Here is a 20,814-nt window from a genome sequence, read left to right as displayed (position 1 = left end):
AGCTACAGCTTCTGTCATTACAAATATGTCACTATTGACTGGTACAGAGGGGGAAGGAGAACCGTGAATGTTGGTGGTTGACACTACTGGTGGTCAATTAATTTGTATTACACTTTAAAACAGTAAACTACTTGACTTTATTGACATTGTTGTGCCAGTCATGGACTGTGTCAAGTGAATCAGTACTGGAAAAATTGGGACATGTACATTAACTATATATAAAAATAGTTGTTTAATTCTTTGATGCATGTCCTCTAGCATATTACCAAGCACATCCAGCTGTCATTATCTTCTCATATAGTTTGATACATAATAATTATACACACATACAGTATTTAGAAAACAGAATACACAGAGAGGGTTCTGTTTGGATTTTGAGCTTTTCCAGCCTGGATATGGTAATTTACAAACACAGTTAAGGTACTACAAGATTCCAGAATAGTAAAACATCTGAGAAGTGTGAAAAATTAGCATTTTTAGTGCCCTAATTTTTCAAATTTAATGTTGTACAGCTTATTTTATTTTAAAAACAACAATAATGCAACAACAAGAAGAATTACCCAAGCTGGGATGTGTTCCTGGTGTCAGAGCCCCAGGCTGCCAATTCTGCTCCTCGGTTTGACTGGTTATAGAAAACACTGTTTAAACATACAGCACTATCAATGTGCCTCAGAATGCACTCTAACATAGAGCACAAAATACAAACACTACAGAGTGCAAGTCTAACCATCTCCACAGAGGAAACACTGCAGAGGTTAGTGTGTGGCTGAAAGGGAGACGATTGCCAAATGACATCTCCCTCACATATCAGCATATGAATGGCATCATGTAGAAAAGTGAAATCATAAGATTAGTTGTAAATGGAGTCATTTTGTATGTGTATGTCATGTATTTAGTAGTGTAATCTTTAGAAAAATAAAAGACGTTATACAGAGAGGAAGAAATCAAAGCATCAAGGGATTATAAAATACCACGCGAAGTTACTTAAACGAAACCATACTCCTCCCTTTCAGTAGTTTTGTTTTTTCCAGATGGTCCCAAAGTGTTGCCCCCCGTCTTTAGTAAACAGTACTGTAGTAATGATGCAAGGCTGCCACCTGGTTCACTGTTTCACAAATGAACAATCCACCCATCTATCAGGAAAAGTGCACTTTCAATAACAGATACAAAAATAGATTGGCACATCATTGACACAGTGAAGAAATCCACCACAACCTGCCAGTGCTTGAAGGATTGTTCTGTAAGCTGGAAACCACCCACTTGTTGAAAAGCTGACAAAGTTTCAAATAATGAATGGAGCAGTTAAAAAGAATGTGAAACGAAGGCTGCTGTAGATCCTCATTGTTGCAGGAAAAGTAAGCACAACTCACAAAGTTCTTATTTGGTCCATGTGGTATGAATCCAGCCAATGCTCACTCACATGCAACTCATTCGCTATCTGCACCGAGTAGTTAAAACAGTTCCTGAAGCCTGAGAGTCTTAAAAAGGAATTTACTGCTTTATTCCTAGTATCTTTTCAAAAAGCTGCACTGAATAGAGGACAATAAGTCTTGAGGCATGTGTTCCCCATTTTTGCATTTCCAGTAGTAACGTCTGCTCTTTTGAGCTCAATGGAAAATATGTTTTTAAACCCCTCCCCCTTCTTGGAAGGGTAACCAGTGCTAGGAATTTTGAACCAAACGTCTATAATGTGGCATGACTTCATGTTCAGGTAGATGGAGAGCAAATTCCAAAGCCACTAACACTGGAAATTCATAGGCAATCAGTTCTCGCCTGTTCAACCGAAATTTCTCTTCCAGTTTCTGTAACATATTAAGACAAGACAAATGAAAATTAAAAAAGAAAAAGAGCATACTGCATTTGGATGCTAGTTGTGTATCAGTATATGAAATAACATTTTCCAGTCTTATTTACAGGTTAGTAGGTAAGTCTCCTCTTCAATAGCTTTTCAAGGAAAACCTATTATATGATACAATGCAGAGATAGGGAATCTTTGACCTTCAGATGTGTTAAAACTGTCACTTCTCCTATATTTCACAGCAGCCCGACATTGATAAGAACTGGAATCCAACATCTGGGCAACCACAAGTTTTTCACAATGTAATAAATATATGACAGTTTAGCAATTCTTCTCATCAGAGCCATTGCCCAAACTGTCTTCCTTCATCTTTACCTTTTACTGCCAAAGATGGAAGTTTAGGTATACTTACATCTATAAGATGTTTGACTTCATGCTTTTTGAGGTCACTGCCAATTTTGGCAGCTAGTAGGACACAGGCCCCAGCACATAGCTTTCTGTTCTGCTTATTGAGTTTTCCCTTGAGAGCAAGCTTCTCAAAATAGACAAAGGCCATGGCCACAGTGGGCTCCTCAAAACCACACTCTTCCTGGGCTAGTTTGCGCATCTCTCGCTTCAGGCTGAAAGGGGACAAATACAGTGTCAAAGAAAACCAGAGATTATAATACTAATGCCTTTAATGCAGCCAATCTTTAAAAAACAGACAATGCACATACTAATGAGCTGAAATATCCATGCTGTTATTATGTTACTCTGAGTGTAATTATTTGCTCCCTCTATTTCTCAACATTCAAATGTCCATATTTAAACTCATAGCTTTGTGTATAATTAACTTTACATTTCTGCTATCCCCACCTCCCATTGTGCTAGACCAATGAGTGCCAAAGTGACTTTTTGCCAGGAAAAGTTCTTGTCTAACAATAGGTGTTCTACTTTCCCCTCCTTATCCTACAATTTCTGTCATCTACAACAGGAATTTGGAAAGGTAATCAGATTTTTTTGTACTACAACTCCCATCATGTCTGATTACTGAATATGCTGTGTAGATCTGATGGAAGTTACAGTCCATCAATAACTGGAGACCCCCTTTGTTACTGCCTTTTCAGGTTCTGCTAGTGAAAGTGACTCAGAGGAAAGGTAAAGGAAGAGCAGCTCAACATGTTTCAGTAAACTTTTTAATCAAAACTAACATTATGCACATGTGAAATGAAACAACTCAGGTAAGCCTTGTCTAAACAGAAACATTTTTAATCTTCTAGAGATCATTTGAAAGCTTCTTTCAAAATACATCTAGAGATTACTTCTTTCACCATCCTTCACTTTCCTTATGATTTCCATTTTGGGGTCTAAACTTACAGATCTATGCTTTTTAATGTGCTGGTGAAGAAGGCTCATTTGCCCACCCCTTTTCTCTTATGCTGCTGGTCAAGCATGCTCAGCAAGGGATTCTGGAACTATCTGCTCTTTATTTTGCCTGTTGTAGGCAGGCACACTACAGTTCTACCAGCTAAAGTAGAACTCCCCTCTTTCCCAGCTCCAGCTTGACTGCACTGTTTACTACAAACATGCTGCTGCAATCCAACACCAAAAGTGTGGATTCTTCCAGCCCTCCCTGAGCATCCTCCTAATGTCAGTGCTGCTAATAAAACTTACAGCTAGACTGTGGATGAGGCAGAAAAGTGTTGGGCAGGCATAAAGAGACTTTGTAAAAAGGAGGGCCAGAATCCTGTATTGGCTTATACTTAACAATAGCGGGTTACAGACTGCCATTTAGGACGCACTCCGCGCATCCTAGGGTTAGGAAGGGGCGTGCTAGGGTTAGGAAGGGTTGCCCCTTCTAACTGACCCTGTTCCCAACACGCGCGGAGCGCGTCCTAAATGGCAGTGCCCATCCACATGGGCGCTGCCATTTTTACGTCTTGGATGCACAGCGTCCAGATGTGGTGCACCGGAAGTGACGCCGTGAGTGCGCGCCTCGCGCTTCGTGGCACCACTTCCGGGGGCCAAAAAGGAGTGCCATTTCGGCGCTCCTTTTTTGCTGCGGCTGGAAGCCTCGCGGTCTGGTCGCTGGGGCTTCCCGCTGCAGCTAATGGCGGCGGCGGCAGACCACCCGCTTTAGGGCGGTCTGTAACGCACCCAAGTAACTTTTCCTGGTCTAACCCCCAAAACTCGACAGAAACATCATTCAACCATTATGGTCAGCAGAATGGTCCTCCTTTTCCCCATAATAATTAATAATAATTTGTTTTATTTATATACCGCTATTCCAAAGATCATAGCGGTGAACAGCAAGTAAGCTAATTAGCAAGTAAGCTAATTTGCCCCCAACAATTAATTAATTAAAATTAAAAATTTTATTTATATGCCGCCCTTCCTTCGATCAGGGCGGCTTACAGCATAAAAACAGACATTCAGGGCACAATTCAATAAAAAATACAATAAAAATACACAAAATACAGAATTACAAAAACTCAAACCCAACAGTAAAAAGCCCCATGGCCCAACCTCTTGGCCACGAAAGAGGAGGGAGGCCCGCAGGATATTTATTCGGGGAATGCCTGTTGGAATAGGAAGGTTTTCAGGTCCTTCCTAAATTGGGCCAGGGTGGTAGACGAGCGGAGCTCTATGGGCAGCGCATTCCAAAGGGCTGGGGCAGCTATAGAAAACGTCCTCCGCGAAGTGGAGGCTAACCTAGCCCCAGGCACCTTCAGTAGCTGCTGCCCGGACGTTCTGAGGGTGCAAGGCGGAATGTACGGGGAGAGGCGGTCCTTTAGGTATCCTGGGCCCAAGCCATTTAGGGCTTTATAGGTAATTACCAACGCCTTATATTGAGCTCGGAAACGGATGGGCAGCCAATGGAGACCTCTTAAAACCGGTGTTATGTGGCTGGTCCTGGGAGCACCAGTGACCAGCCGGGCCGCCATGTTCTGCACCATTTGAAGCTTCCGAGTTTGGTATAAGGGTTGCCCCATGTAGAGTGCGTTGCAGAAATCCAATCTCGAAGTTACCAGAGCGTGTACAACAGTTTCTAGGTTCCTCTGGGCCAGTTATGGGCGCAGCTGGCGAATCAGCCGAAGCTGATAACAGGTGCTCTTGACCGTCGCATTCACCTGAGCCGTCAGGTGAAGCGACGAATCAAGCAGCACCCCCAGACTGCGCACGGAGTCCTTCACAGGGAGCGTGACCCCGTTCAGGACAGGTGGAACCACCGCCATTCCTGGACCAGGAGAACCTATTACTAGTACCTCCGTTTTCTCTGGATTCAGCTTGAGTCGGTTTTCCCTCATCCAGCCCATTACTGACTCCAGACAGGCCACGAGAGGAGAGACGCCATCCCCAGTCACTGCATCAGTCGGAGACATAGAGAAAATGATTTGGGTGTCATCAGCGTACTGATAACCCCGCGCCCCATGTCTCCGGATGATCTCTCCCAGCGGTTTCATGTAAATGTTAAATAGCATGGGAGACAGAATGGCTCCTTGAGGGACCCCGGTTTTGAGGGGTCTCTCATCGGAGCACACGTTTCCCAGCTGCACCATCTGGAACCTCCCAGTGAGGTAGGAGCGGAACCACTGGAGCGCAGTGCCCCCGACTCCCACCTCTGCCAGGCGTCCCAGAAGGATACCATGGTCTATGGTATCGAAAGCCGCTGAGATGTCCAAGAGCACCAACAGGGACACGCTTCCCCTGTCAATGCCCAGACGGAGATCATCGACCAAGGCGACCATGGCCGTCTCAACCCCGTAGCCCGCCCGGAAGCCAGTTTGAAATGGGTCCAGATAATCCGTTTCATCCAAGACCGCCTGAAGCTGGATAGCAACCACCCTCTCGATCACCTTTCCCAAAAATGGTAGCAGCGAAACAGGCCGATAATTATTATGAACCAGGGGGTCGAGGGAGGGCTTTTTTAGGATCGGTCTTACAATGGCCAATTTGAGATCCGATGGAAATTGCCCATCCCTCAAAGATGAATTAATTATCCGGCGTAACAATGATGTTACCGCCGGTCCCCCCTGGGCCGCTAACCACGAGGGACAGGGATCAAGAGAACAGGTTGTCTTCCGAACACTTCCGAGGATCTTGTCCACATCCTCGGTACTCACCAACTCAAACTGATCCAGTTTAACATAGTCCACGGAGGCTCTGGACACTTCTACCCTAGGTTCTGCACTAATGTCGGCGTTCAGACTTTCGCTTATACGAGAAGTTTTATCCGCAAAGAAGTCGTTAAACAAGTCACAGCAGGCCTTAGAAGGTTCGAGGATCTGGTTCAGGGTGGGAGGGAGCTGAGTTAGCTCCCTGACCACCCTGAACAACTCTGCCGGGCGCGACTCAGCGGACGCAATACGAGCACCATAGAACGAATTCTTTGTTGCTCGTATTGCCTCTCCGTAGTCCTTTAATAGTTGGTCTAGGAGAGTCTTGTCGTGTAAGCGGAGGTGTTTGCGCCAACGGTACTCTAGCCATCGCAGAACTCGCTTCCTAGCCCGGAGATCTTCCGTATACCAGGGCTTGCGCTTGGAAGCGGGTCTGAGAGGGCGCTTGGGAGCGATCCTGTGTATAGCCCTAGAAAGACCGGTATTCCAAATACCAGTGAGGGCATCAACAGAGTCGCCGTCATTTCCAACCGTGAGCCCCTCTAAGGCTTCTTGGAACCTCTCAGGTTCCATCAGCCTTCGAGGGTGGACCATCCTAACAGGTCCACCACCCCCGGGGGGGATCTGGGTAGAGGCCTTGAGTTTCACCTCTACCAGGAAATGATCCGTCCATGACAGGGGGGAAACATTAACTATTTCCGCCCACGGATTCTCCGCCTCCGAACAGAAGACCAAATCAAGAGTATTACCCGCACAATGCGTAGGACCCTGTATCAGCTGGGACAGGCCCATGGCCGCCATGGTCTCCATGAATTCCCGAGCCGCACCGGATGGAACATGGCTGGCTGTGAGGGAGATGTTGAAGTCGCCCAGGACAAGAAGCCTGGGCGTCTCCAGCATCAGCTCAGCGACCAGCTGTGTCAGCTCGTTAAGGGAGTCCGCTAATGCACGGGGTGGCCGATACACTAACAGAATCCCTAGACTGTCCCTAGCCTTTAGTGTCAGGTAAATACACTCGATATAGGAAGTCTGTCGGATATGGTTCCTGGAGAGGGGCACGGTGTTCCTATGTACCAAGGCCACTCCCCCCCCCCCCCCCGCCCACCTAACCTGCGCTGGTCCTTCACCGAGTACCCAGCAGGCAGGGCCTGAGCCCACACAGCGTCTCCTTCAGGCCCCAGCCAGGTCTCGGTAATGCAAGCCAGGTCACACCTAGAGTCCTCCAACAGGGTACAATCTGGGTACTCATTTTAGCGACCTCAGAAGGATGCAAGCCTGAGTCGAGCTTGGGCCCTTTTGCTGGTCTTGAACTCGCAACCTTGTGGTTTTGAGTGAATGGCTGCAGTACAGGCATTTAACCATTGCGCCACCAGGACTGCAGTTGATGTCTGGTAAAGTAGGTTGAGGGAGTGAGTTATGATCGTGACAATAGTGTCAAAATCAAGACTAAGTGATTGTTAATACAGAACAGTTATCGTCTGGCACTAAATATACTGCAGGGCAATTCCACAGCACTTTTACCTTCTTATTTTACTAAGTGTCAACTTGATGTGAGGGAACTTTTCCTTGAAAGTCTCATTCATATCTTTCTTCAGGTCTGATGGCTTCACATAATCAATGACAGTTGTCTGTAACAGATTAAGAAAAATATCAAGGTGAATTTTTTGGGCTATCCCTTTCATACTACAGAAATGGTAGTATTATCAAAATGACCTAAAGTACACCTTGGCAACTGCTACCAGGAATAGAGTTATTTTGACATCTCTCCCAGAGGGGATAGCAGCATAAGTTCAGTCAGTAAAACCAACAGGAATTTTATGGCATTTTAAAAGAGAATGCTGTGTACTATCATATTAATATAATGACATTGGCAGCACTACACTAACTTGTTTTAGAAAGACATATTGACAAACCATGCTTGGCTTTACTGCAATCCCAGTGTCTTTAAAGTTCATTTCTATGGAAATTAGATAAATATTTTCAATCAATTACTTGCTTACAGTCTCAGTAAAATCTGTATGGTTGAATGATTATTAAATCAAATTCCATAAAAGTATTATCAAAATATATAATACACTGCATTAAGGTTTTGTGGATCAGAGTTCGCCTCCTCAGCAGATTTGTGGTGTTATTCTCATCCGGCATGCATGCATGCGTACACACACAATCTAGTTTTTATTTTATTTTATTTCTAATTAGCAGGGCCAAAAGATCGTAAAATGAAAGGGATAGCAGTAGGTTCATGCTCCGGCCACTTTCTTCTTATCTTATTTAGAAGAGGCTTATTGCTGATAATTCTTTCTTTTCAACTATGCTGTGCTAACTTAATACTGTAGCTGAGGTGAGAGAGAAATCATGACAGACTGATGTGTTCACCTACTAGTTCATGAGTGAGGCCATTCATAACATCTAATCTCTTTATGCCCATTTATTCCCTTCTGTACAGACTGAATGTTTTTTTCTTGTGTGCAGCTAGCAAAAGACCTTGGTGGCAGGTGGTGCTAAAATGTGTCTAAGTGGGAAAGGACCAGGTGCATTAATGACATCGCTAATACTATGTAATCCCTGCCACAATGCTGTTAGAAATGAGAGGAGGATGGAGTTGCTGAAACCTTTTCAGATACATTTTGTATCGACGTTAGCTGTAGAATGCAAAACAGATTCTGGGGTTGCCATAAGAGCATGCTGGGTTATTGACATGCCAGGAAACAACCAGGATGCCTTCAGGTGCTCTCCCACTCCATTAGCTCTTAAACAGAGTGCCTAATATCGTTTTGACCTGATGAATGATCCTTTAGGGGGTGGTAGTCCTAACTTGCGCTGCTTTTCTTATACTGTATTTCTTTAGTAATCATTATTCCAGTTGTAAGAGACAGCTTCAAAGTTGATTTCCTTATTATTGTTGTTGGTAGTTGTATGCCTTCAAGTCATTTCAAGACTCTAAGGTGAACCTATCATGGGGTATTCTTGGTACAGTTCAGAGGCACTTGCCTTCCTCTGGGGCTGAGAGAGTGTGACTTGCCCAAGGCCACCCAGTGAGTTTCATGGCTGAGCTGGAATTGAACCCTGGTCTCCAGAGTCATTGTCCAACACTCAAACCATTATGCTATGCACCTGTTTCTAAACCCCCCAACTCCCCCCCCCCCCCGCTGATTCCAGATCTTGAATGGCCAGGATCACAAAAGCATCCTTTTGAAAAAGAATTTATCTTTTGCCATAAAGTGTAGCCTGTATAATAATAACATTCCCAAATCACTTGGGAAAAGAACACTGTCTACCATATCTCAAATACAGTACAAGCATAAATATTAGGTCATAGCTTAATAACATTCTAAAATGTTGAGTTACAACTTAAAAACTAATGGCTAATGTAGAGCCAAAGAAGTTGGAAATATATTCTTCTGTATTTTTCTTTCTTAAGCTACCTACATTTATTAAAGTTACCCTTTTTCACATTTCACTAAAAAACAAAAAAAGTTTGGGTTGGCGTTATACTCCATAACATGGAAGGCTTAAGAATAATGGAATAAACTGAGTTACAAGACTACAAACATCAGAGATGCCAGATAACAGCCAATCCTCGCAAGGCAAGGCAAGGCAAGGCAAGGCAAGGCCAGCCAACTTCAGATAACTTGGTCAAATCTTTCTTGAAAAAAACGCAGATTTTTTTTGTAGTGTGTAGCAACTGTGCATGTCTTGGTTAAAACAGCTAAAAATATCCTTGTGAAGAGTGATCTGTTTCAAAATTGATATTTATTTTTTTTAAAAGAGAGGGATTGGGAGAGGGAAAGGAGTGGGTGGGTAGGAAATGTAAAATACTTTTTAAATTGGAAAACCAATGTTTATTTTTGTTACTTTTATTGTTGTGCTTTGTTAACCTTTTTATTTGTGTAAATAATAAAGTTAACATAAACAACAACAACAAGCATTAAAAGAAAATATTGAGACCAACAAAGTGTGGTTGCTCGGTTTGTGTCTATCAGAGGGTCTGTTCTTGGTTATGAGAACCTACAATATCTTCTGAGAAAAGTCTTCATTTTCCAACATGGTCTGCATATCATTGGTGATAAATCAAGTGTTTTAAACTGGGTGGCTTCTTCTTTTAAAAACGAAAACAACAAATCTAAGTATTATTAATGTGCAAAATATGCTTTACCTTCAGCAAATCTGTCAGATAACTCCATGAACTAACTTTTGTGCTCTTTGTAACCTTTGGTATGCAGGTTTCTAAAACTACTAAGTCACTATGCATTCTGTGCTCTGGGCCACTTTTTTGCATCTTCAGGTGTTTTCTTTTCTATCAGTCAGAACTGTGAAACATTACGTAATCTCTTGTATGAAACTATTTAAACTGGTTTGCTTGAAGTACACATTAGACTTTTGGGTAGCAGGAACACAAGGTGACGTAATACTTTGTGGGACAATAAATGTTTGTTCTGAGTTCTGCTCACTTGTTCTATGTACTCTCAAAGTCCAAGAGTTTTGTTTTTTCTAAAGGCACAAAGCTACTAACAACTAGTATGTGTTTTTAGAAAACATAACAGTGTCCTCTTCAGCCCCTTGCTTGTTTAAAGGCAACAAATCTATTGTTATTATATATCCAGCATTCCTTTAAATAAGTTCAAAGATTGAGAGAGAAGGAGGAAGAGAGGAATGAAGAGGGAGGGGGAGAGGGACAGAGAGAGGGAGAGGGAGAGGGAGAGGGAGAGAGAGAGAGAGAGAGAGAGAGAGAGAGAAACTACATCAAATTGTAATGGAAATGCTATTGGGAAATCCATAAACACTTCAAAACAACTTATTAACTGTCCTGGGAACAATTCAGGAAGGGCATTATACTCTCTTCAATATCTACAAACAAGTGGAGTGGGATCTTGAAAGTTGACCCATGATATTCTCTCTCTCTCTCTCTCTGTAGGATACAACGATGTTTTTCCACTGAAAGAATTGTCAGGGGAATTAGAAGGAGGAATCTGCTATGAAATTTTGTTGCTGAAATCTGCCCTGGAGATCTGGCAAACACTCCAGAGCAGATTTTCAGAAAGCATAGAGAGTTGTTGTAAAGGGAAAGAAAAGAGCAAGTTTTGTTTTTTATCAGATGTATACAATGCAATGTTGGATTCTGGATTCTGACAACTAAGTATTCCACCTTTTCTCCCAGAACATCCTATTTCATCTAATATAGTCAGCCCTCGGTATTTGCAGACTTGCCATCCATGGATCTGAGAATCCATGGACAGGAAGCCCGTGCTGTTCCCAATGGTGGTGTGTGCCCATGGTCGTACTGCTATTAGGATAGCCCTCGTTGTCACGTCGTGGTGTGTGCACATGGCAGCGCCACCATTAGGTTCTGTTTTCTTCAATGGCAGCGCGGCTGCGTACCATTGGGGACAATGCAGGCTTGAGCATCTGTGGATTTTGGTATTTGCAAGGGGGGGGCGGACGGAACAGATCCCCTGCAAATATCGAGGGCTGACTAAATATCACTTGTTAATTCTGAATAATTGTTTAGCTAGAATTGGTCACTTGATAGAAAACCCCATTCTATGCCTAGGTTTTAGGCAAAGAAAAGAGTTCCGAAGTATACTTTTATCCTTTTATCCCAGCTGTGAGTATGGAAGACATTAGCCCACTGTCCGGCCCACCATTAAGTCTCTAAAATCAGCTGAATAGATTAACATGGCAGACTGTTTACTTTAGAGGACATGAAATATGTAGTTAGCGCTTAAACTTGGAGGAGAGCTGGCATCAGTCCACTGCAACTGGGAGCTATTTATCCTGGCTGACAGTCAACTGTTCAGCCAGACACAACAAACAAAGTCATGACCTGTCATCCTCTTTGGTGCAATGGACAACAAAGCATGAGGAGGTCTCCTGTAGCACCAGATAGGCCAGTCTGAGTATTTACCATGGCCCACTAGAAAGAACAGTTACCCTGGAGACATGTTTGATTATCTATGCCATTCTAAATCACTCTTGAAGTTTTCCAGCAACAACAACACTGGAAACAAACTGGAACAAAACCAAGCAGCAGAATTTCATTCCTACAATTATTTCCAAGCTGGAAAAAGATGAAATATGCAGTTCAAACCACTAAACGTCTCAAAGAATGGTAACTGCTGTACAAACACATTTTCCACTGCATATTGTAAGCTTCACCAATGTAGATTTTCCTGGGTCTGAACTGCTGTTCACCCCACCCCACTAGCCAAATGTGGGGGCAAATATGGCTTATAATGCATCAAACCCAGTACTGTGTGTGGAATCTGGCGGCAAATACCTCTCTTGGTATCCTTACCAGGGCAGACATTGACTCTTCCATTTCAGTTTGTGCTTCACCAATCCAAAATGAAGATCACAAATGAAATGCCATGAATGGCATCTGGCGAATGATACCCAGAGCCCATCCCAGAGTTTGGCATAATATCTGCCCCAGTCACTATCCTAGGGCCTGTGCAAATTCAGGAGCTGTGACAACATCTAATTAGTGTTAACACAGGAAGTTGCTTTGTGCTCGGTCAGTTGCCCTAGGACTGCAGAAGTAAGAGGAAATAAACAAACTGCATATGCCAAAACCCAGATGAGGTTAATGGAACATAGCTGACTTAACGTTGGATCACACCATTAGTCAATGTAGCTTAGTGTTGTCTACACAAAGGGTGGACAGCTGTAGTCTTCCAGATTTTTAAAATTGCATGTCCTATAATCCTTCATTATTGGTTATGCTGTCTAGGGCTGATGGGAGCTGTAGGTCAAAAACATTTGGAGAGCTAGAGTTGCCAACTCCTAGTGTTCACATGCTGGCAGCAGCTCTCTACATTTCAGCCAGGGGACTTTTCCAAGCTAACTTGAAGATGATGGAGACTGAATCTAGGGTCTTCTGCATGCACAGTATATGCGTTACCATTGAACTATGTCCCTTCCGAACAAGCTGACTGGCTTTGCTAGTTGTGCTCAAGTCTCACTGAAATCCCTGTTTAAGGTTAGTTACAGTTGGCCCTTCCCTTATGCGGGGGATCCGTTCCGGCCTCCGTGGCATAAGGGAAATACTGCGTAAACTCAACCCCATTAGCAACAATGGGGCTCATTTCCGTGGTGTGTACGTGGCGTGCCATGGGTGCGCGCCCCATTGTTTCTTCCGGGGCATGGGAGAAGCCTTTCTGATGCGGCTTCCAGAGTATGCTGGAAGCCGCGTATAGCACGCCCGCGTATGATGTGGGTGCACTGTACTAGTAATTAACTCAAGTCCAGCTGATTTCCATGAGAACTGAGAAAACTGCTTCCCTCTAAAACCAGCTCATTAAGTACTTCATAAACTTTGCACTAGTAGCATTAGTAGTCACCAGAGATACTTTATTGGATTACAACTGTCAGAATTCCCCTCTCAGCATACCCACAGCTATGCGCCTAGAAGATTCTGGGATTTGTTATCCCAAAAAGTAATTTTTTAAAGGTCTAATTATAGCCCTTTAAAACTGAGTAAGGGAATGGTGTATATGTAGCTAGTGTAACACAGTTCAGTTCTGTGAAGCATGCATACTACTTAGCAATATACAGTGGGAACTCTGCAGGGGATCTGTTCTGTTGGCAGTGCATGGGCACAGTTGCACCGCCATTGTTCTTAATGGTAGCATGGCTGTGTGCAAGCACCACCACTGGGACAACGAGGCTGTCCCTAATTGTGGCACGGCCACGTGCACGCACCACCATAGGGGACAATGCGTGCTTACTCTCTAAGGATGCTCAAATCCACAGCTGGCAAGTCCGCGATACCAAGGCTCCACTGTGATTGCATCTTTAGTTTGAAACTCTGTGTTCATCAAGGGCAAATAGTAATCACTGCAGGTGAACAGCAAACAGTTAAGTATAGAAGTGTAGTTTTCAGGTAATATAATTCACCAGTGTTGGAATATATCTGCTCTCGTGTTCCTCTGACCAGCTGTCCACCCATTGTATCTGATGGAAATAATGAATAGTTTTTGTGCCTAAGGTATATGACAGAATTTTGAACACAGTCTTGGGGATTCCTTTTACCACCACCACCAGAAGACGAAGATCACTATAAAAGTCAACCTGAATAATTTATACTGTGCTGTACCACAGGAATAAAGAAACATTTAGTGTCTCCACAGGAAAAGCAGAAGAGTGCCATTTGTTAATGAAATGATGACCAACCTGTTTTAAAACTGCTCCCAATAAATAAGTATTACTCATTTATATTCCCTTATGTTATTCTAGATAGAAGAATCACAGTGTCATCAAGAAGGGGAATAGCACTGAAACAGTCTACAGATCATCATTCTGTCTCTACCAATTACTTGTGCATTTCAGAAAATGGGGAAATGGAAACTGAATATATTTTTCAAAACAATTCTATTGATCCTACATTTTCTGGAGCAGAGGTCTTGCAGTGACTCATTACAGAACATACTCTTTAGTTTGAGAGGAATGTTTACAGTCGGCCTTCAGTATCCATGGACTCTCTTTATCTGTGGATTCAACCATCCACAACTTGAAAATATTTTAAAAATATATAAATTCCAAAAGGTAAACCATGATTTTGCAATTTTCTATAAGGGATATCCTTTTACTATACCATTATATTTAATGAGACTTAAGCATCTGTGGATTTTGGTATCCATGGGGGATCCTGGAACCAAATCTCAGCAGATACCAAGGGCCCACTGTATTAGAAACAGGCCCTGTTCTGTTTCATTCTGTCTTCTGTGGAGGTGTGTTAAAAACACAGAGAACAACCAATCTTCCCAAATGTGTTGCTGCCTGAACATAAAAACAGATGTTAACTCAACTGTATCCATTGTTTGCTAACAGGGTTGATGCCATGCTATATTAAGTGAAATCCTTATTTTTCTTCACTTAAGGTTAAATATAAAGAAGTGCAACAATTTGAGTAAGTTCTCCATTGATTTTGTGTCTAGCAATGTATTTTCTAAACAGGCTGCTGGTTGAACACAAAATATACGTTATGCACAAAATCAACTGAAAACTTCCAAAGTACCCAATAGTGCCAGTAAATGTTAGGACTACTTCAAGATTTCATGGCTAGTAATGGTATTTTCTGCTTCCACCTCTAGTTATGTCCAAAATTTACAGGAGCTTTGTACATAGTTTGTTGCTAATCATAGCTACCGGTATGTTTAGTGTCACAACTGATCTGCATATTTCTTTTCAACTACTCTTCTTTCCCAACTTGAAATGTTATTAAGCTGTGATGTAGCTGCAGTTTCCCTCTATCCCCTTCCATAAACTCAAAACCTACCCCCATCCTTGTCACCCAATATCCACATTCCCTGCTGTGCATATTTTTTTAATGTTCCTGTCATAGTATTAAAATGTTATATCCCTTTAGCACAATAATGCTATAGAAAAAAGAAGAAGAAAAAAGAAAGGAAAATAAATGTTCAGTCTAGCAACCAGAAACATAATAAGGGAATGAAAGTCAGTGATACCTCCAAGATGATAGAAGAAGGCACTGAAACAGTGAATACAGATGTGTAACTTTAAAATGGCCTGTACTGGAAACTCCCATGACAAAAAACAAAACAAAACAAAAACACGCCCCACAATGAGTTTAAAAAGTTCCTGCTAATGCTGGAATTTCACAAGAAAAATATGGAGACAGGAAAAACATTGTACAGACAATTGGTGGGGAAAATAATGCTAACTACAGCTGTAGCTATTACCAAATCCCAAGGCTTTTGGTCAGCCTGGAGGAATCCTTAAAAGAACTTTTTATATATGAGGTGGAAAACCTAAGAACTTGGGGATGAATCTAGGCTCCTGGGGTCTCCATCTAGCCTATACCCCTTCCCTACAGAATCAGTTTGGTGGTCTTCCAATTTTTGTATGCAGTTCTTCCCCATTCTAAAACTCTGAAAAGCCTCAGCTTTGTTGTTGGCAATAAAAGCTTTATGTTAAAATGCGCCAGTATTTTTGATTCCCATTTGTCTGTGGTCTTACCCATGAATGGAATGTTGTTTCCAAGAATTTTTCTGGAAGTGAATTTGGCTTAAATATAATTTTTGTGAATATCCTTGAGAGAAGAAAATTAAAAGATGCTACTTGAATAGTGGTTGAAGTCACTGAAGTCACTGGAAGTTTTACTATTGGCTTGGCTGTGGTTTTACTACTGACTAATGGCTTGGCTCAATATAAGGTACCAGGCAAAGGAGATAATTAACTGGTTGAATTATGCAGTCGAATTGTTAGAGCTTCAGATATTATGAGGCAAGTCTGGTTTGCATTTATGGTTTTTTCTTACAGGAGGCAAACAGTTCCACCGTAAAACACATTTTTTTGCACTGTGGTGAAAGCGTTATGCTAATTCCATGCCAAACCATGTTCTGGCAAAAAGTTGTAAGTGCCCAGTGCCGTTAAGGATTAACAAACCAAAATCACAGATTTTATTGAGGAAAAACAAGCCCAACCCCAGTTTAAAAGTCTGTGACCTCTTTTGTCTTCTGCCAAATTCTGAAGTCACTGTTTGTTAAATTATATCCCCAGTTTGCCAACATGAGTCTATTTGAAAGGTTGTAACAAAAAAACCAATCTCTGCCAGTTTTTGAATATGTTGGTCGAAAGGTGATTTACACCATAACTTCTTTAGGTCATCCCACGTGTTCCCTCCTCTCACTCACTGAAGTTCTGTCCACACTTATAAGAGAAAGTAATTTCTACAAGGCTGGGCTTGCCAAACTCGAATGACAAAAGCCTGCCAACTAGTGAAAGTTTAATTACAAATTGGAGCTCAACATGCAGAGAACAAAATGTTCCATGCTGTCACAAGGGCTAGTCTCAGCTCTGCCCACTTGTGAAATGCAGTAATTAAAGCTGTATACCATTCAGTACTAGAAACTTCTCTCTGCTACTGTGTACAGTAGTTTTAAAAGTCAAATGAAGTGTGGGAGCGGCATTTTTATTCGTATATTTGCCATGCGCAAGAACAAAATAGGGATGGGATCTGACAATAAAAGGAAAATTTGTGTGAACCTTTTCCCACTTTATCTTCCTGCACTTTGTTGTTCCGAACACCTTTCTCCAAGTATGGCTCTTAAGTGGGCTCCACTTCACCAGAGACTATAGTAGAACAGCTCCATGATTCCAATTCATTACTCACAGCAGCCAGAAAAGCACTAGGATAAAAGCACTAACCCTAACTCTAAAGTCAGCCCACAGAAATGAATTGGATTTAGATTGGTTCTGATGAAGTATAATTCATTTCAACAGGTCTACTCTAAGTAAGACTAGATTAGACTAAGTATGCAAAGGTATCTTGGAACACCTTTGATACTAACTGAAAGAAAGAAGATGGTAGCATGAGCTTTTGCAGACTTGAGCCCACTTCACCTCACACATCTGAGGAAGTTGGCTCGCGTCTATGAAAGCTCATGCTACCAAGTCCTTTCTTTCAGTTAGTCTCAAAGATCCTGCAAGATCCCTTTGCATACTGATTTTCCAGACTAACACGGCTATGTTTTTGAATTCTAGATTAAGTAAGACTAGAATTAATTTTAGCCCACTGTTTAAGTAGGATCAAATATAAACTTCAAAGTTATAATCAAGACCAGCCCTTTTGTTGTTATTATCAAACCTGACTCACCATATATGAAGGGAATATCAAAACCCGCTTGTGCTTTCCACATGGCCACTGAGGATCATCTAAAAGATTAGGGTTGTATTCAATATAATCTCCCAAATCACTGCCTGTGAAGATCAATGAAAGCAAGCAATTGCATAAAGTCATGCAAGAGACATAAAAATAACAGAACACAATCTTATAATCAAATTAAGCATAACACTATTCTTCCCTATATTATTTGCATCTGAAACCTGTGGTTAAATTGTGAGGATGGGCTGGGATCTGACTGTTGAAGTGGGCTCCAATAACCAATAAGGCCTAGGCAAGATGATTTAACACAGTGAAAACAAAATAACAAGAAATCTATTAAATTAAGAAAATTAGCTAGAAGATGAGATGAAGAAAGACTTCTAATCCAAATGAAGTAATCAAGCTTCTACAGTGAAAAAACATTTTTTTTCACATTCTGTGTATTATAAGTGGACTTGAAGGAGATTGTGGACTTATGAACTTGAAGGATATAGAACCATGTTAATACAGGTTGAGTTTCCTTTATCTGAAATGCCTGGGATCAGAGGTGTTTGGGATTTCAGATTTTGGAATATCTATTTGCATATGGGTACATATCTTGAAGATGGGACCCAAGTCTAAACACAAAATTAATTTATGTTTCATATACACATAGCCTGATGGTAATTTTATACAATATTTTTAATAATTTTGTGCATGAAACAAAGTGATTTTGACACACTACAAAGTGTGTTTGACACATTACATTGACACATCAGAATATTTTGGGTTTTGGAATATTTTGGATTTTGAAATTCCAGATAAGGAAGACTCAAGCTGTAAAAGGTCTGATGTAGAAACAGCTGCACTTGACTATGTAAAAACAGGGGTAGGGAAGCTTTCTCAACCTCAAAAGCCCCATTCACTCCAGGAAGGAACACAAAGTGCATTCAAGTAGCGGGTAGGGCCACAGCGCAATGCAGGCAAAATGGGAAGCCTTACCAGACCTGATTAATCATATAGGCTTGAGCCTCCCTTCCATACTCTAGGCTACAGCCCCTGTGGTCTAAGACACACCACATGTCATACAATGATCACAGTACAGTAATTGCTTGTTATTGGTAGACAGACTTGTAACAGTTCCAGGATGCACCTGCTCATGCAAAACCTCAGTATTATGAATATCAGCAATTACTTCATTATCTCTTACCTAATTTTGGGAGAATGGAGCACAGTGCAGTGTTTGTTGTCTTTAGAAAGCACTGCCATGCTACTCTGCAAATGGCCAATCAAGACTTCAGATATTCCAAAATGCTACCTGTATCAATGCTCCCTTGGGTGCTGTTAGCCCTTCCCAACGATAGGCTACGATGGCTTGCATTGCGAAACTGTGAGAAGGATGAAGTAGAGTCTATGGTGTTTCTCCGTGCTCCCAAGGCATTGGTTGGAAAAAGAAACTGGGTATAAGAAACAGTCTAGGTAGAAAGAAAGGGTAAAAGAGACACACAAGCTTAATACCAACATGCAAAAATCAACAAACAGTCCATTTATAGAAAATGTTCACTTTATCTATTACGTCTATTATCCCGTTGTAAACCGCTCGGATTCCCAATGATTGGGCGGTATATAAATAAATCCTATTATTATTATCTATGTGTCCACTCAGAAGCAAATTCCATTGAGTTTCATCAGGCTTATGCATAGTTAAATGAATAAAAGATGGTAGTCTTAAATATGTGCTTTATGAATTGAATGCGCTGAAGTTGTATTAGATGTTTGGATGGCATTGTTTTCTAAATGAAGCAGAGAATATACTCACAGAGGTTTCAATTTCCTTTGGATGAAGATCTAATGTGAACTTTATCTTAGGAGTATAATATTTTATGAACTTTTGATAAGTAATCTTACCTTCCCATTAGCTCCTAACTCCACACCTTCAAGGCCAACTATGTCTTTCAAGCAAACTCCTGCAGCAGAATGACACTGCCTCCCACCTTCTGTTTTCACATCTCTGAGGAGCAGAAATCAGCAATTAGTAGGATATGCATAGAACTATGTGCTCTTTCAAGTGTAAATAAATAATACAAAGTTAGTTATACAGGAAATTATTTTCTTTTCCAAATAGTTAAGACTATTATTTAATTAAGAGAGCCAGTACGGTGGTGTGGTTTGAACATTGGACTGTGACTCTGGGAACTGATACTCTCTGGGCTCCAGAGAAAGACCTTAGGGCTGCCCTAAGTCAGAAACAACTTGGAAGGCACACAACAATAATGATTTAATTAACAAGACTTCTTTCTAATATTTCATTCCAAGTAAGTTCATGAGAAATAATTCTTTTTGAACATGTTTTACTTCTGCAATAATACAAAATGTAGGAAAAGAAAGTTGAGAACTTCTAATTATAGTTAATCTATTTCTATCTAGGACCAGAATCTAATATTATACTTCCACTCAATTTTACTGTTTCTGATAGAATTAGCAATTCTTCTTCACTCCTGCACTGTAAAAATCTATTCTGGAACACTGTCAACCCTCTGGATCAGGCTCTGAGTATAACAAAGGGCTATAGCAGGAAGAAAAGGGAAAGGAAGTCCTTGTTCCAATGGCATTAGATACCAAAGTCCACCACTGGATCTTGTAGATCTTATCATATATGTAGATAAAAATAGACTGGCATCCTGCTAGTGACATAATGCAAGTGTAAGCCCAGTTTATCCTTTCATACATATTTGTTTTTTTGGTTGTTGTGGAGACTGGACCTCCCCCCCGCTTTGCATCCACTGATAGCCTCCATGGACCCTAATTCCTGGTGGAGAGCTGAGGGGATCAAAGAAACATCTGGCACAGTCTGATGACATCATAAACTGAGACTTCAGAAGGACCTTGATGAAATGTGTCCTCAATCTGTGTCTGGCTAGCCTCAGGCGCTTATCCAATCCTCCTCCTCCCACAGCAACAAAATGGTTATGCTGTCATGGTGTAATGACGATTCCTGGGGGGTAGTGCCAGGGGAGCCACAGTGGATTTTTGCATGTGGAATTCCTACCTTACGCTTGGTCACATGGACTCTTGTGATAAAGAAAGTGTTTACATTTGTACCTCAGGAAGTGAAAACTATGAAGCAGTATTTACACATTATTTAGGTAAAATTTATTTATTAACAGAGTTAATAAGTCTACACAACTGAAATAATCTCTTTACAAATTTTGCACCATTACTTAAATAATTTAAGTTGGACGGAAAGTATGAGTGTTTTTTTAATGCTCTCTAAATGAAACATTATTCTTTAAGATAGAAGAAAAACCTTTGTA

General features: G+C 41.5%; 1 protein-coding gene across 1 annotated transcript in view; it reads right to left on the bottom strand.

Annotated features, from left to right (window-relative positions):
* Window positions 1-213: 213 nt before the first annotated feature.
* Window positions 214-20,814, bottom strand: part of LOC149317249 (CDK5 and ABL1 enzyme substrate 1-like) — a 40,254-nt gene continuing 19,653 nt past the window's right edge. The window contains exons 4-9 of the mRNA XM_089517167.1: window positions 19,409-19,511; window positions 18,819-18,975; window positions 17,513-17,616; window positions 7,417-7,523; window positions 2,211-2,418; window positions 214-1,802 (exon numbers count right to left, since the gene is read on the bottom strand). Of these exons, the coding sequence (XP_089373293.1) occupies window positions 1,662-1,802; window positions 2,211-2,418; window positions 7,417-7,523; window positions 17,513-17,616; window positions 18,819-18,975; window positions 19,409-19,511 (820 nt within the window). The 3' untranslated portion in view covers window positions 214-1,661. The remainder of the gene's footprint in view (window positions 1,803-2,210; window positions 2,419-7,416; window positions 7,524-17,512; window positions 17,617-18,818; window positions 18,976-19,408; window positions 19,512-20,814) is intronic.

This window comes from Sceloporus occidentalis, unplaced genomic scaffold (assembly GCF_023333645.1).
Source record: "Sceloporus occidentalis isolate IW3139 unplaced genomic scaffold, rSceOcc1.0.p SCAF_3, whole genome shotgun sequence".
In the NCBI taxonomy this organism is placed as follows: Eukaryota; Metazoa; Chordata; class Lepidosauria; order Squamata; family Phrynosomatidae; genus Sceloporus; species Sceloporus occidentalis.
The sequence above is the reverse complement of the archived record's forward strand: the minus strand, read 5'-3'. Positions and strand labels throughout refer to the sequence as shown.